The sequence below is a fragment of the Atta colombica genome, unplaced genomic scaffold, assembly GCF_001594045.1.
Source record: "Atta colombica isolate Treedump-2 unplaced genomic scaffold, Acol1.0 scaffold12, whole genome shotgun sequence".
In the NCBI taxonomy this organism is placed as follows: Eukaryota; Metazoa; Arthropoda; class Insecta; order Hymenoptera; family Formicidae; genus Atta; species Atta colombica.
The window spans coordinates 7,554,455-7,571,443 of record NW_017259206.1 but is presented as its reverse complement, the minus strand read 5'-3'; the positions used below and the strand labels follow the sequence as shown (position 1 = coordinate 7,571,443).

The 16,989-nt window shown below is 30.6% G+C and overlaps 2 protein-coding genes across 7 annotated transcripts in view; both read right to left on the bottom strand.

Annotated features, from left to right (window-relative positions):
• Positions 1-803: 803 nt before the first annotated feature.
• Positions 804-9,616, bottom strand: LOC108694254 (glutaminase kidney isoform, mitochondrial). 5 transcript variants are annotated; one of them, XM_018203623.1, is made up of 15 exons: positions 9,552-9,616; positions 9,074-9,157; positions 7,701-7,798; positions 5,699-5,734; positions 5,172-5,271; positions 4,929-5,074; positions 4,266-4,639; positions 3,931-4,065; positions 3,785-3,858; positions 3,248-3,424; positions 2,777-2,937; positions 2,314-2,439; positions 1,938-2,078; positions 1,137-1,464; positions 804-971 (listed from the first exon to the last, which is right to left on the bottom strand). In XM_018203623.1, exons 2-14 carry the CDS (start codon positions 9,146-9,148, stop codon positions 1,290-1,292), a joined length of 1,818 nt encoding a protein of 605 aa, XP_018059112.1. In that variant the 5' UTR covers positions 9,149-9,157; positions 9,552-9,616; the 3' UTR covers positions 804-971; positions 1,137-1,289. The 5 variants fall into 5 exon arrangements, with proteins under 5 accessions (XP_018059112.1, XP_018059108.1, XP_018059109.1 ...); XM_018203619.1 differs by having other exon boundaries at positions 3,785-4,065; XM_018203620.1 differs by lacking the exon at positions 9,552-9,616 and adding an exon at positions 9,453-9,508 and having other exon boundaries at positions 3,785-4,065.
• Positions 9,617-12,444: 2,828 nt separating this feature from the next.
• LOC108694282 overlaps positions 12,445-16,989 on the bottom strand; it is an 8,321-nt gene continuing 3,776 nt past the window's right edge. The window contains exons 6-7 of one of the 2 annotated variants that reach the window (XM_018203670.1): positions 16,016-16,672; positions 12,445-13,259 (exon numbers count right to left, since the gene is read on the bottom strand). In XM_018203670.1, coding sequence (XP_018059159.1) covers positions 12,445-13,259; positions 16,016-16,672 — 1,472 coding nt within the window. The remainder of the gene's footprint in view (positions 13,260-16,015; positions 16,673-16,989) is intronic. The other variant, XM_018203669.1, reaches the window with a different exon arrangement.

Sequence of the window (16,989 nt, the reverse complement as noted above, 5' to 3'; positions counted from 1 at the left end):
TGTTTTTTCCAATTGGCTCATTATCCATGCGTTTATGTACCAGTGTTGAAAAATAAATTACTATTTCGAGTAATTGGAGAAATAATAAGCGCCACTTCAAAGCAATGTATCTTTAATATTGTTAAAAATTATTTTTATCTTATTTAAATTAAATAGATTTAAACATGAGAAAAAGAGAAAATAAAAAACGGAAAAATTGAATATGAAAAATTGAATATCTCTTATAAACAACTTACATTTATTAACTAATCTATACTTATTTAGATTTTTCGATTTTCATGATTCTTATTTTAGACATAAACGTTTCTTTGTGTTAATATATTTTGCTTTCGTCACCCAAAATACATTGTCTTATCGAACAAATTGATCCAAAAATTTATTTCTGGAATACCCTTTCTTTCGTTTTTAAGGCAGATTTTCTTGCTTGAAAAGACAAAAGAAATTCATTTCTGACTTGTCACACGTAATATAATAAATAGTATACAATCAGAAAATAGTTCATGTACCCAAAATTGCATGCTGTCTTTTATGTGATCTATTAAGTAAACTATAATAACTATATAAAAAACATTCTACTAAACCTGAAGAACTAAAAATATTTTAAACTTATGAATCAGACAACACTTGATTTGTACTTTTATTAATCTGATATGTAAATTGGAAATTGCTATTGCATTTACATTCAAGATATGAAGAAATATCGAAGTGTATTTTAGAGCAAATATATAAATATGTAATAGTAAAGCATAAGATGGAAGTAAAGCATAAATTAATAAAATGATAAAACGAACTTTATGGTCTTTTAATATTAAACTAAATCATGGAAAAAAGACATAATGTTAATCACAGTAATTCTTAATCGGACACTGAGCGTGCCGCTCAATGCTGAGATAACTCTATCGCGCGAAGTAGAACGAGGTCACAGATCCAAAAAATGAGAAAATTATTGTTCCTCATTATTGTCCATAGGGCTGTAAATTTTTTTGTATTAAAGTTGTTGAATGAAAAATATATGTTCATTAATTACAAATAATTATTATAAAAATAATTATGGAATAATTCTATATTATACGTGTAGTACCATTCCAATAATATAATATTTAAACATATTCTTATTATATAGAATAAAAACGTACTTTGTTTGCGACCTCATTTTGCTATTATTACGATCGATACATTGTCTCACGTCTTCCTCTATTCAATAGCTCTCACATAGGTTCTTGATATTCCCACCCTAACCCTCGATTCACTCCAGTTTTGTGTAAATTCATCATCGCTTATATTATTATTCACGACTGTACTGCCGTTTCCGGTGATTTACGACATGACTCGTTGTCATTATCGATACATTCGTCCTGTTTGTTCTCTAGCTCGGTTTTACGAACGAGAGAGTAGTTGTTCAAATATTCCACCACTTGCATGTGCCCGAAAGTTTCAGCTTCGTCGACTGGTCGTTTACCCCATCTAAATATACAATATTTTCAAATGCAGTTGTATGAAAAAAATAAATTGTATGTGTTTGTCAAAGCAAACACATATAATTTTTACTTTTATTTAATCCACTAATATCGTTAAATAAAAAACATTAAAATATAAGAATATAAAAGCAAAGAAATATATAAAAACTAATTTTAATATAAATAAAAAATATCACATTAAAGAAATTATTTAAAAAAGTGCAAAGAATAATTAAATTTTTTAATTTAGAAAATATTAATTTTATATAATATATTTAGAATATATTTTAAATAAATACTTTATAAATAAAGATTAGAAGAAAAGAGGAAATGTATAATCTTTTTTATTAGATATAAAATAAAGTGGCCTTTGAAACGATCGTAAAAGACTAATTATTCGTAATGGTCAATAAAAATGCGGTAAATATAAATTGTTAAAATAATCATTGTAACTTGATCTTGGAATAACTCATGTCGTACCTATCCTTGGGATCATGTGGGACTCCGCAATGCTCGATTAGAAACTCGACGCAATCTAGATGACCTTCGCTAGCGGCTAAATGCAACGCGGTTCTGCCATCGTAATCTGACAATGTCATATCCATCCCACTCAATCGATGTCTGAAATTACAAGCGTTTGATAATAATTAAAACTAATGTAATTATAATCTTTTAAAATGTTAGATTGCTTTGCCTCCATTATTTTATGTTAATAGTTCATGTTAATAGGTCACGTTAATAGTTCAAATTCTTTTAAATACAAAAATATTATGTAATAAAAATGTTACATGATAAAAACGCGCAACAGAAGTCTACACGTTCATCTTCAAACAGGTTCTTAAAAGAGTAATCTCACCTTCTCATCGCTGTGACATCACCACTGGCAGCACTGAACAGAAGATTAACGATCGAGAGACCTTTCGTTTCGTATTTGTGCCGTCTAGGATCTTTCTTATTCGTTGCATGCTTCAAATTGTCATACCTGTAGTAATAATATATGATATAACTGAACAACACGAGAAAAAGACAGAACAAAGAAAGAGAAATTTCAGTTTCGATTATGTGATGTCTACATCTATGACACAAAATTACAAGAAATAGAAAACTAATTGTAAAACAAATTTGAAACATTTTATGATAAAAACATGAAAAATTTTATGATAAAAACATCTACGTAATACATTTAAATTTCAAAATTATATCAAATATTTAATTAAAAGACAAAACAATTTAAAGATACACAATAATTTTTCATATTCGCTGATCAATTTCTTTTATAAATTTCAGATAATTTGATTTTCAATTAACTATATCATCACCTGTGAAAGTTAAATTCGCGCACGAGTTCTTCACAGAACTGCACACCACGACAGGAATTGCCGAGTGGATCCAAAGGCGGTGACCACGTACAAATTCCCATGACATTTGGAATTACCACGAGAAGACTTCCTGATACACCGGATTTCGCCGGTATGCCAACCTAAAATAAAATATAGTGTTCTTCGATGAAGCAATGATTCTGTCTAACTTTTACATTAATATTATTGACATATGGATAGTAAATAAATTATTTGTACCAAATTAATAATTAATAATTAATATATAATCAACACACAGTAAATTTTCATACTAAATTATAATAATTATTGAAATATACAATTGCCTGTTATGGAGATCCAAAAAGTGCATCTATTTTTTTAATTTTATATGTTGTTTGAATCAATTTATTATTTAAATTTCCAGAGATATTACACAAGTATTCACGTACGTATTTATTTGTTTTAACTCACTTTGAACGCGAATTGACCACTATAGTCGTACATGCCGCAACTGTGCATGAGACTCAGAACATCACGAACACTGTCCGGTTTTAGGACCTTCTCCTCAGTAACTGGACAAATACCTCCGTTTGCTAAGGTGGCTGCCATTACCGCCATCGTCTCGCAATTTGCTTCCATGGCACAGCACTTGCCAATAAAAATAAAATTCATTGTCAGAGTATTGCTTACGCAGGTTGAATTGTTGAGAAATAGACGTGGTTTGTTTTGATATTGTAAACACGTAACATTGAACATATTTGAATGACATAATTGAATTATAAAATATGCTAACATATTGCGTTAAAAAATTTAAAGAAGATTCGCATTTTACAAAAAGCATAAAAATGATATATTATCGTGTAATCCTAAAAATCTCTATTTTCTTATTCTTATTCTTTAAAAATCTCAATTCTTATTCTTAATAATTGGAAAAATATTTTAATTAAAGTATTTTAATTAAATTGTTTTAATTTAATATAATTGTTTTAATAGAAAAGTAATATTTACCTGAAAATAAAAATCCATAACTTCCTGCAAATTCGTTTTTTCTGGATAACATTTGTGCTCCCTCATGTAAAATCCTAAAGCGTAATTTCGGTCAGCTGCCTCTCGCTCCGACAGGAAAATGGCGTTGTTAAAACTAAGATTCTCACCACCGGCCAATCTCTTGAAACAATTCATCGCGAAATCGAATTTTTCTGCCAAGCCCATTTCCGGCTTGACTAATGTTTTTAAAAGTGAGCAGATCAATATCGCGCCAGCGTTAATCATTGGATTATGTGGCTTCTCTATAAACATATCATTTATTTATTTATTCTCTATAAACATATCAGAAATTGATCGTATAAGTAAACATTTTTAAATAAAGCAAAATTTTAAATATTACTTGCATACTTATTGTTTTTTCTCTAATTTTTCAATTTACATTAATTTAATTTATTCATTATTTTTATTATTATTCAGATTGCATTAGTTGATTAATACTCACTGCCATAATCGAGTACAAGCTCATTAAAATTTCTACCGGACGGTTCTTGACCAACGTATTGATGCACCACTTCTGGACCCAGCCTGTCCAAGGCTATCGCATAGGTCAAAGGTTTGCTGCAACTTTGAAGGGTGAACGGTATTGTGGTATCGCCAATGCTAAATCGCTGACCATCGATGGTGCACACAGATACGCCCCAATATTCTGGGTTCATTTTGGCTAACTGCGGTATATAAGAGGCGACCTTGCCCTCGATATTCGTTTTGCATTTCCAATAAAAATCTTCGATGTGCTTCGTAAAACCTGACCAATCGGGAATTATGAACTGGTGCCTGAATGCTCGCGAGATCAGAACAATATTGGGATTTATAATTCTAAAAAAAGAAAAAAGTAAGGAATCAAAGAAAAGTGTTATACTTATCGTAGATATTTACAAACTAGATTTTTCTTCCTTCTTAATATTTAAATATTGTACGTAAAAGATTATACATTTTTCAATATAAAAAATATCTAGTAAGCAATTTCGCGTTCTTAAATATAAATGTGCTATTTATAATAATACAAAATTAAACATAATAATAATATATTATTATATAAATTATATATTATTATATAAATATTTAAGATATATACATAAATTATTTTTTGAAATTATAGATTTACCTTCTGAATTGTTCTCTGTCTAACTTCTGTGTTTCATGTGATATAGCTTTAGTGCGATCGCTATTCTTGATGTGCTCTTTCTTAAGATTGTCCGTAAACTCCTGAAGTCGAGGATCATTCTTCCGTAAGCCAGTTATCCTTAAAGCCTTGAACAAATTTAATATAAATTTAAATTTTTATTATTTAATGATTAATTCACGAATATACATATATCTCTATGAAAATATGTTACATCATACATACAGCTAAAAACTCTCCCACTGATATAAGACTAGTCTCCTCGTTCTTGAACATATCAAATAAAACATCTTCGGCATTTGTTGCTTGATCTTGATCCCGAGTGCTGTAAAATAATTATTAAATAATAGTAAATAACGTGTTTGAAAACAACTATTATAGTCAACGGGCATTTTTTTCACCATTATTCTTCTATTTTTAATTATAAATAACAAAATCATGACATAAATTATTACATTTACTATTTTATTTGAGTTTTCTTATATTGCTTAGATATTGTAAAATAAATACATTCTATTTTTTATTTATAAATCATCGTGCGTTTACGATCATAAGAATGAAACTCACCGTGCATTAAATATTATAAGCAAAATTATAAAATTTATTATATTAATAAAAAATTAACAAAACATTAGATATAAAGTTATTATCTTTAATGAAGTTAATTAACGAAATGCACGAAATATTAAATGCTGTGCTGTTAATGAGGTATTTATATCACGCCATGCATTGATGTAGCGCATAGTACTCACTACATATAGTGGCTGTCATGAATGAAGCTGTAATCGCTGTAATGAAAAGCAAGACCAACAATTCTGCATTAGTGATGACAATAATAATTGTTAATGCGATTGTTACCTAAGAAATCGCGCCAACATCCGGGTGGATTGATCATTTTTCTTCTCTACCCAGATTGAACACGCAATTTTCGATTTAATCGCGTAATCTTCGGAAAGTTTAGCCAACTGAAGATTAGAAGTTTCTTTGGAATCGCAATCGATTGCTTCGATGTAAGGCATAGTGATTGTCGTTCTTTTAAAACTTTTATTTTAAAATGTAACTTTGTAAATTGTTTTATTTGTTTGTTAAAAATCAGTAAAATGTAATTATAAGTCTCTCCGATATTAATTATAATTTTTTATGCCTCGTTAAATTTCGTTTAATTCAACTTTTATTTCTATATTATTTCTGTATATATTTATTATATTTAGACGTTTTTTTTATTAAGTCAACATAAATGTTGGCGAATATTTTAAATTACGCATATCACAAACACAATACTCCAGTTTTCTTCACATAATATAAAAAATAATTCAAAAAATTTACAAAGCGTTGTTGTAACTGATTTCTTGCGCAGAATGTGAAGAAATGTTTTGCTGACTGGTTTGCAAGAATATTCCGTCGCAGATATATTACCGGGGTTTTTATAACCGAGAAGAAAAAAAATAATTTCAACCTTTGTTTACCCCCCCACAGATGTAAAAATAGATCTTAAAATATCTCCATTTGCATCAGATTGGAACAGATGACATCTTAAGAGTCAGAAGCTACGTACAATTTGCATTCGATGGTGAATAATTGCAACAAACAGAAATCAGTAACAAATACTTGCTTAGTATATTAGAGTCAATTAAAGCTAAAATAAGAAGCTCTGTATGAGGAAAAGATGGAAGGATCAAGTGATCGAAAGAGAATTTATATTTGAGATTCATTGTAGATGACACACACACGAATTTGATTAAAACTGTACAATAATTAAATATATATACAATATAAAAATTTTTAATAAAAATTTTTATTAAAAGCTACATTAAAAGAGATAAGGCTGAAGTATATGTTTATATTGTAAAGTTAAGAATCTATTTTTCTATTCTGAGTTTACTTTAAAATCGTTTTTATTTTCACCTTTCTTTGTGTTATTTTTTTTTTATTTTTTTATAACTCTTAAATTTAGTTTGTTCTTTCATCAAAGAATTCTTTTATAAAGGAATTAATGTTTAATGACATGTTTAATATATATATTGTAGCAAAGCTTCAAAATTCTAATTTATTCTAGCAAATAGAATAAATCTATTAATTAGAGATTCTTAGAAATAAAATAATCTTACCGAAACGCTCTTAATGGTAATTCTTGGAAATCATCAATGTAATGACCACTAAATTCGAAATCGTCCATTGCTTTGATTTTAGTAATTCCAGATGAAAGAAACACGAACTAATATTACCATAAAAAATTTAAATTAAATTCATTTTCAGAATTTTTTATAACATTTCGCGATCTCAAGAGATTCCTCTGCTTCAGTTCAGCGACGAATAAAATCACGATCTGAGAAATCGTATATTGTTGAACGCGCTTAAATGATGGACAATAACGATGCCTGACCTAATCAATTGCGATAGATCAATAAATTGCGCTATACGATATTGCATCGATAAAATAGTTGCACGATGATCACTATGCCTTCTATAGAAAACAATTTCTAGTGCATATTGGTATCGTTTGCAAGTTATCATATTTACGCATTCATTCGAGTTCAAATGACGCGTTTCAGTGTTACGTTACGTTTATGTTTCTACAGGCGACCGAGTGATTAAAGATGTTGAAAGGAATTCTTATGTTACATATTTGTATAAAAAGAATATTATTATTAGAAAAATAATTTGTAAAAAGATTTATCATCAATTCGTTGATATTTTTCCACATTTTTAAATTCTTTTTAAGAATTAAACTAATAACGTAAAAATATTTCCTACCGTATTTGAGAATGTTCTAATTTCGCTGCAGCTCCAACAGTGGCATTCAAGTATTTTGATTTTTCAAATCTCGTGGATGCTGATATAGCAGCACGTTTCTGTAAAATAATGGATATCTCGTATGGTAATTATTAGAAAAAAAAAATTATAATTACTTCCTATTGCATAAAAATTAAACAGCGAATCGCTAAAACAATATTTGATTATAAAATTACAATTGACAAATTATTATTCAACATAGAAACGCACAAAGATTTTCAAAATTTATAATTATATTTAAGAAATAGATAAAATTATATATTTATTAATTCAAAATATATATAGTTGTTTATTTCTTCGTCAAATTTAAATTTACAATAAAACTGTTCACATGTTATAAATATATTTGTATCGGGAAACTATTATTGTTCCAAATAGATAGAATTCTGTTTAGAACAGTTTCTGAATTAAGTATTTTAAGGTGGTCGTATAAGAGAGATCGCATTGGTTGCTAGGCAATTCTGTATTGATCTTCCGATGAATTAATATAGTTCTCTAAGCAGAAACCTGTCACGTGTACTTTAATTCGGATCAGTTAGAATTGCTTGTATACATAGACGTAATGAGAATTGAAAGCCAGACTAGATTAAAAAGCAAGATTCGTCTCTGAAAGGTCACTCTTGCTGCACATCTTATTATATAATCGATATTAATCATAAGCTTCTTATATCTCAATGATACATATGTTTCGTTAAAAATAAAATCTGGATATATCTATTAAGAACACCGGAAAATAAATAAATAAATAAACAAGTGTTTCTTTTATAATTTTCAAGATATAATTATTGAATTTTTCCAGACGTAATTTGAATCTAAACTTGTTAATATATTATGTAATATATTATAATATCATTATAATATGATTAAAACAGTTAAAAATATAATTACAAAACGTCAGTCAAATAATTATAGTACGTACTAATTATATTATTCTTAGTAATTATCGACATTTATCGTGCACGAGTTTATTAACTGCAATAGTCTAAATTGAGCGTCTTGTTGGCATAATAGACATATGAGAGCTATGTGTCAAAGTATTTTTGTCTCCGATATAGGCCATTACCGTTACCCACGTGGTTGTAGTCGACGAGAATCAGTCGTCTTTCTTGATACACTTTAAGAGCGTAAATCTAAATCATAACGTAACAAATAAATCTAATATAGCTTAATAATTGTATTAATAATGAATTTTAAATATATTTCCATTACTGCATAATATTCTTCCGTAAACGCCATGTTTAATATTTAGATACTAGCATTTGAGTGAATGCATATTTCGGGAGTTATTTAACATCTCTTTTAAATCCTTCGTATATTTTACACGAAATTCTTACCCTGCTAGTGCAATGCAATCTTCTGAGCCCATTTTCTCCGATTCTCACGAGCTTCAGCATCCTGACACCTTGCATCACTATCACCTTCAATGTTAAAATACTCACTAATAATTTTCTAAAATTGTATTCGATGACACTAATTTAAAATAACCGCAATTAATTCATCATAATTTAGAAAGTTATAAACAATATGAAAAAAATAATTTAAAAAAAAATCATCGAACTGCTCCAATCAAAAATAAGATGTTTCAATTCGCAGTTTAGATTTCACACGTCAATATTTGACCAAATAAAATTTCCTTTTGAGGGCTCAAATTTTCTGATCAATATCGCAACAAAGGTATCCAGTGTTTTGCACTTTAAAACGCAAAATGCTCACTTATTCCTATACTATTTGATCCATACTTTAAGTTATAACTTTTCCAACTTCAAGATTTAATTACTTAATAAATTCTCGATTGATATCGGAAATAATCACCAGTTGTAATTTTGTCTGCGACAATGAATTGTCGCTAGCGAAAGACGACCCTCGGCGTCTCGGCAGTCAGTATCTACTGCATCGAGGGTCGCATAGAAGGCAGGGAAGGCCGGCCGGCGGGACATGCGCGATTTAGGGATGGTATAAATTTTCGCTATAGCTGAGCCAGAAAATGTCAAAGGTTCATCGGTAGACGTATAATTAGTACGATTTATTTTCCCAGGAAGCAAAAAATAGCATCAATATTATCTCGAAGAAAGTGCCTGTAAATACTAAATAAAATAATTTTGACATATCACAAGCACATACACTTCAATTATTTAAATTTATGCCATACATTGCATAATAAAAAAATAAAACAAATAATATAATTATTTAAAATACAATTAAAACCAGCAATATTGTAATAATGTTGCAAATGTTGCAGTAACATGTAGCAACATTGCAAATGTTGCAGTAACATTGCTGCAAGTTTTTGTTCTGTACAAGAATAAACACAATATTTTCTATATAATATAATTTTAAACGATAGAACAGTGTAGAATGAAAAATTAATTACGGATTATTAAAATTGAAAAATAGGATAATGAACACTTATCATTTATTGTCTTGCAATTGTTACATAATGATATAATATATTGTGTAATAACTGTAAATCTCGATTGTAATTTCTTATACTGAATAACTGTTTAGTAATCCAAACAATTATCTCTAAATTTCTATTATTTAAAACTGCATGATAATGCGATAAGTAATGCGAACTGCGACATACGAGAAGGCATCTTAATAAATCATAGTGCACCGATATAATTGCGATATTCAATATAAATATGTTTTGCAATCGATAAGATAGCTCTCCTGTACATGAAGCTATTCTACTATACTTATAAATATGCTCGTCTAATTCAAATGTTACACAATTAGAAAATTATGATTCTTCTATAAGTATAATCAGTATGAAGTAACTGACATTTTATTTGATCCAACAAGTCTCTCAGAATTAATTCTAAATTGTACAATAACCAGAACAGCTGAGGCAGTTTTAAAGTTAATAGATCTTACTTATATATTGATATTTAACTTTGGTTTCTATCTCCTTTCTAATTCTTGACGTACTTATAGACGAACTAACACTTATTGCATGAAAGACATAAGCAATAAAAAAAATTATGTCTTTAATAGATGAAAAAAAGATGAAGAAAAATATTTTATATAACATAAATTTTTTTTAATTTACAAAAAATGAAAGTCTTAATCAATTTTTTGACACTCACCATCTTTTTATGACATCGAACAAAGTTATAAAAATAAGTTAAAATTTTACTACTAAAATAACTTTTTGGCACTTTAGGAAAGTCCAAATTTTAACAGAATCTCACAAATAAGAGCATCTTGAGCAAAATATGAATATAATATGAATATAATATGAATTAAATAGGATTGATTTAGGCGCAATTTCAATTTGTTAGAGAATATACGAATAACTATATTATTTCATAACATTATGAAATAGTGCACTGATATTGTATTACGTACGTGTAATATTGCACGCAGTATAATGTTGTCATTATTATTTTATAAGTCACTATTTGTCATTTAATGCACACAAAGATGAATCCCATCAATTTTTAAGATTTGGAAGACTGTCGCATAATCATATATATTCAAATGTACATATAAGTGTCCAAATATAAGTTGTATAAATTGTAAAAAATTGATTTAAAAACATCATAAATCTCAAAAAGGCGAATACCTTTTAATTTCGTATTGCCTTAAAGTATCCAAAATAGGTAAGCCGCTCTGATCATACGTAAAAAAAATTATTAATAAAATTACGTCATTGTATAGTGTTATCAATAATACGCTTTTGAAAGTGATGAGTGATTATACATCTATATTTACAAACGATGTGGTGAGCTTTTGATTTTATGCGCAGAACAAGAGGATCCTTAATTCTATAATATAAATAGGATGAAGATGATAAGTGTAAAATTCCTAAAAAAAAACTTTTTAACAACAAAAAGAAAAATAAAAGAAAACATGTAAAAATTCTAACGCTATTATGATTTTGATCTGCTTTAAACTTCTTAAGTACACTAATTTCACACACAGTTAGATGATCAATCTTGAGAAGGCAATTTTCATTGTCTATCTTGAAAGTGGCGTAAATTTAACATATATATACATACATACATTGCAAGATCTGTGCAATTTAATGAAATTATCTAAAAGTTGACTTACGCCACTTTCAAGATAATTTCATATCGACTATACGAATTACCGTCAATCATCGTCTATAGTCTATACTAAATCGGCAAATAATGTAAACGTATACTACTTGGATATCTTTAAAATAATATTGCAAAACGACTGAAGAGAGTGAATAACAGCTCTTCAAGTCTTTAAGTAAAATTACCTATAGATGTTACTTTGATAATACAACACGATGCAACACTAGTAGAGATCTATCGCATCAATCCATATCAAGTAAAGCTTTGAAGTCAGCGAAATCACAACGCTTGCTCCTTTTTCTATCATTAGTTCATTGTCAAACAATCATTTTAACTATGATTATTGAAATAGTTAAAATAATTGTTTGATATTATTATAACTTGAAATACGGACAATAAAGAAATAATACATTACTGCGGTTTCTTTAAGTCTTCATATTTTCGCTTCTTATTGAAGACGTCGCGTGCGTGGCTAGCGCTATCAAAAATAGTGCCATTTTCGCGAAGATGAACGTTATCACTCATTCTACCTACGATTGATTATCTCACTTACTGTATCTGATAAATAACGATTGTATAAGGCCAATTTATCGCTTGCAATAAAATTATCTTGACATTGTTTTCAACGTAAGGCGTACACCTCAGACTACTCCAGGTCAGTATCAGATTACCGTATCTTGATAAGCGGGCGGTCCACTAAGGACAAACTGTCGCTGGCTTTGTCTGACAACGTCAGTGCGATTAGGCACCTGTGGTGTCGCTCTAACGCCGTGATAATTGCTATAGCTAGACCTAGCACTAGCCGGTCGATTGCTGTACAATTCCTCCATGTCCTCGCCATTTAGGCTTTGCGTGCTGGTTTGCTGGAATGTAGGATTGCTTTGTCCCTGCCATTGCATTGGGTTCAGCTCGCCAGGCGACGTCTGCCAGTTATCGGTGAGGTTGCGGGTGGAGCTGGTGATCGGATGCTGATGGTCCCAACCAGCGGGCGGGCTCTGACCGGCCGGAAAGCTAGGCGAAGCGTTCGAATAATTGTTGGAGGAATCCTGAATGGTTGGTGGCCATAAAACTGGCGATGATACTGCTATGTTCACCGCCTCCGACTGCCAGTTCCGATCAGCGTTCCGTTCACGGTCCCAACCAACTGCGATTCTGTCGTAGTTGAGAGTGCCCTGCGATAGCGAGCTGACATTCTGGTTCGTCAGGTTACCAATGCAGGGTGTGACCGTGTTCGCGTACAGGCTTTCCTGATGGTCCATGATGCGGTTCACTGGGTTCTTGCGGCGTGACTGGCGTACTGAGCTGCGCCGCGTGTTGGAACGTCGCGTGCTATCCCGTGAAATTACGGAACGTCGCTTCACTCGGCGCGGCGTCATCGGTTTCGGTGACACGCTATCATCCTGCACCGGTGGTTCGGGTTGCGAATATTCGATGCTATATAATGGCCGTGGCTGCTTCTTCTTTCGTTTAGTTCGTACTGTTAAGAAAACAGACAGAGAAAGAGGCAATCAGATTTTGCGGTCAATACTCTTTTTTTTGCCTGTCCATTTATAATAATCGAATGATTGATGATCAAAAAGAGAAATGGAATTTATCATTTTGTTTAAGACAATCTATAAAGATCTTATTTATTTCATAACTAAGTCGTATTATTTTATTTTTTTTTCTCGCAGTTAATTGTATTTGCATTCTAAAACTGCGGTCCTTATATTTTTTCAGTAAATAATTGATAATAATTAATTTTCTTTAATCAAAATAATTTTCCTGCAAAAAATAGTAATTACTTTAAAATATCTCAATTTTTAAAAGATGCTAAATATTTAGAACCAAAAATGTAATAACAACTAAGAAATGTAGAAAAAATGAAAAAAGTACCCAGAAAACCGCACAGTAGGAAATTGTTAGAAAAGGAAAAGAAAGAAAAGTGAAGGGTTAATAAATAAAAAAGCAAGCGAATAGCAACGTTGCATATTTATTGTTCCCAATTAACTGCGCCAAAGTAAATAACAGATACAGTGGTTAAATACAAAACTGATTATATGACGTACTTAAAAAAATATAAATATTCTGTACAAATTTGAGAGATGCTCGATAGAGACTGTACTTGATTAGAAATATTAAATCTGAAGTGACAAAAAACTTTGCTACTTAACCTTTCTCTTCACTTGAATCTTTTTCAGACTCTAAATAAAAAGGAACACTACTATTTCATATTTAATAAATAAATAGTCATTCAAATAGGCAATAGTAATATTCCTTATCTAATAAATAAATTTTATTATCTAATTTTTTTATGTAAGTTCTGCGCAAAAATAAATATATACAATATTATACATATAAATAACATGATCTTTATCTCTATCATTATGCTATATAAATAAAATATTGTGTATTTCAAATCAAAGATAAACAGTATGACATATAACGCATTCGTTATATTCGATAAAATAAAGTATCTAATTTATGTAAATATATAATGATTTGTTTTTCATACATAGAAAAGCTGCTTTAAGACCTATTTTTTATTTAGCAGTCTTTTTTTATGATTGACATTTAATTACATACTACTTTTTACGTCAAAAGCTAATATAATCCGCTAAAAATATATTTTTCGTGATCACTTCAGATTTCTTATTAAATTATAATATAACGCAAAAAATCAGTCATTCACATGTGAAACGTCACAAAACAGATAAAATTCTTTTATAACTATACTGCCAAAAAGAATATCTGAAACTTTATACGTAAAGAAATCTCAATTAAGTCCATACATAATAGAGAAATCTATACACTTAGATACTTTCTATGAAAACGAGTACATAGACTTTCAGGTAATAAAATACTCTGCTAAATTTAAAAATACAAAAAAAGAAGAAACCACACCTACTACATGCACTACTAAATAAAGGGAAATCATAACATGCCGCTCCCCTATTTAAGTTTTTTTTTAAATATTCTACAATAAAAAAAACTTTTCATAGCACTGGATCAATGATCTACAACACTGAGCTGTAAAATAAACTAATTAAATGCAGTCTAATCGTTTCAGAGTACCAGCTTAAAGTCCTTATTCATGTGCACACGTAGCGTACGAGTTTTGTATAATAGAAATGTATTAATCTCGACTTAACAAGAATCTAGAAATAATATTACAGCAAAATATTATATAGCTTCCGTCAACTGTCAAGATTTCTCGCGTAAATTTAAAAAACTGATAAAGCTACAGCTATTTCACGCCTAGGTAATACGTTTCAGTGTGTCATGTTGTGTTTTGCCAATACTTTTCTCTACATAGTGTGCATTAAAGTCTTCTAATGCATACAATTTTCGAGATATCGCTAATCAAACTCGTACATTTATAAAACGATAAATATTTAGCGTGATCTTAACACAGTTTCTATACATATCACAGTAAATATACCAAGACGTATCAATTTATGCGTAGAGCACGAACAGTATGTATAAGTGAATCATATACAAGATGACTCATGTTTAACTCCTCTTAACTCCATTCCTCTTTCTATACAAATAAATGTATCTAAATTAGTAATTTCTTCTCTAGTTTCTCATACTCTCCATTAATTTTACTAGTATGAAGATGATCGTTGGAGATAGTATTAGTATCAACAAAATTAATTCTGTCTTGCACCATTACAGCACATTGATATTAATCTTAACTTAATTATTTATTTGTATGTATTAAGTGATGAAGAGAGCGGAGAATAATTATTCCGAATCATCCCACATATAAATATGCAACATTTTTGAATTAGTAGGTAAGTCACACTGCGTTAATTGCTCGTACAAACGAACAAACACTATTGAACACACAGTTCGACAATAGTCGATTATTTCGATGCAAGTACGAAGAACATCATCAATAAATAATATGTAGTAACGTTTATGTAACAACACACAACTCATAATTTAGATCGATGAAAATTGCCAAAGGAGAAGGCATCTAAGGGCTATAGTTACATTAATTGTTCTATCTATTTGGCAAGTATAGGAATTATAATATTACGTACCGCACAAGTGGACACCATACGCGGTAGTATAGAAGTTTGTGTAAACTAACTTTCATTACTCTTCTCGCTATAAGAGAGCAGAAGAGAAAAGCTTGCACGGGCAATTTTATTTGCCATTCGTACTTAAAGAAAGTGTTATCAATTTTAACACAAGTACTTTAAGCAATCGTGTATAAAGAGCGGAAAATCCCGTTTCAGAAATTACTCGCGTACAGGGACAATGGTCGACTGTCTCGTTTCGACTGAGATGACCTATCGTGTTCGCTGGGTGCTTGTTCAACGGCCAATTTCGGATCGGAGTAAAACGATCTCAGTGGTTGATCGCGTACATGATCGACGAAGACGCGAGGTTTGACGGGATTCCTGGTTTGCTTCGCCGCTACTTGGCGACACTTGATACGTGCGACCGGACTGTATCTCGATGAATGCAAATAGTACAGCCTATTTTTCTGAAATCTCAGCTTAGCGGCGCTGTCCAACGAATCATATTCGTCGTATACGGGCGAGACGGGTCGCTGCAAATGGTCTACCGGATTTAAGTAGTCGACCGAATAATCTACATTCTGAAAATCGCGGCTGGACGAACGACTGCTGTTACTACGAACCGTATCATTCTTGAAACCGACGACGTTGCTTTTGCCGCGCGCGGTACCACCGCCTAGCAGCTTCTCGCCGCTGCGTTTTGGAAAGCTCGACTCGCGATAGGCAGATTGGTGAGAGCTAGCTGTGCTGGTCGGGTAATTATTTTGAGCGGAAGTTTTGAGGGAGTAGGCAGGTGGTGGAAGAGCCGAGTAGCTAACGTACATAGGATGCAATGGTGTGTGGCCTGCCAACCCAAAGTCATCACCTCCAACAAAGTCAACTGAAATATCATCCAAGAATCCATCACATTAGATGAAATCCGCTGACGACGAATCGGAAATAAGTAATGTATTAACGAATTCATCGAAGAAGCGAATACGTGACAAGTAACGCCAAAGATGTCATTATGTTACGGTCAAACTTTTTTCCCCAACATTTCATGAAGAATAAATATATCTTATCTTGAAATCTTCAGTTGTAACATTTGATTTTACATGGCATAGTCTGCTTAATTTTGCTGTGCCTTTATAATTATATTTGCAATATTCTTGGCTAAAGAACGTAAAAATTATACTGTATTATATTAAGACACAACAT

What these genes read in the sequence shown, in the direction of transcription:
- LOC108694254 (XM_018203619.1), bottom strand. Translation starts at nt 9,148, where the DNA reads ATGCAAGGTGTCAGGATGCTGAAGCTCGTGAGAATCGGAGAAAATGGG. An exon ending in TTAGAACATTCTCAAATACG is followed by an intron (nt 5,735 to 7,700) that starts GTAGGAAATATT and finishes TTTTCATTACAG; the next exon opens with CGATTACAGCTTCATTCATG. An exon ending in CGCGAATTTAACTTTCACAG is followed by an intron (nt 2,440 to 2,776) that starts GTGATGATATAG and finishes TTATTACTACAG; the next exon opens with GTATGACAATTTGAAGCATG.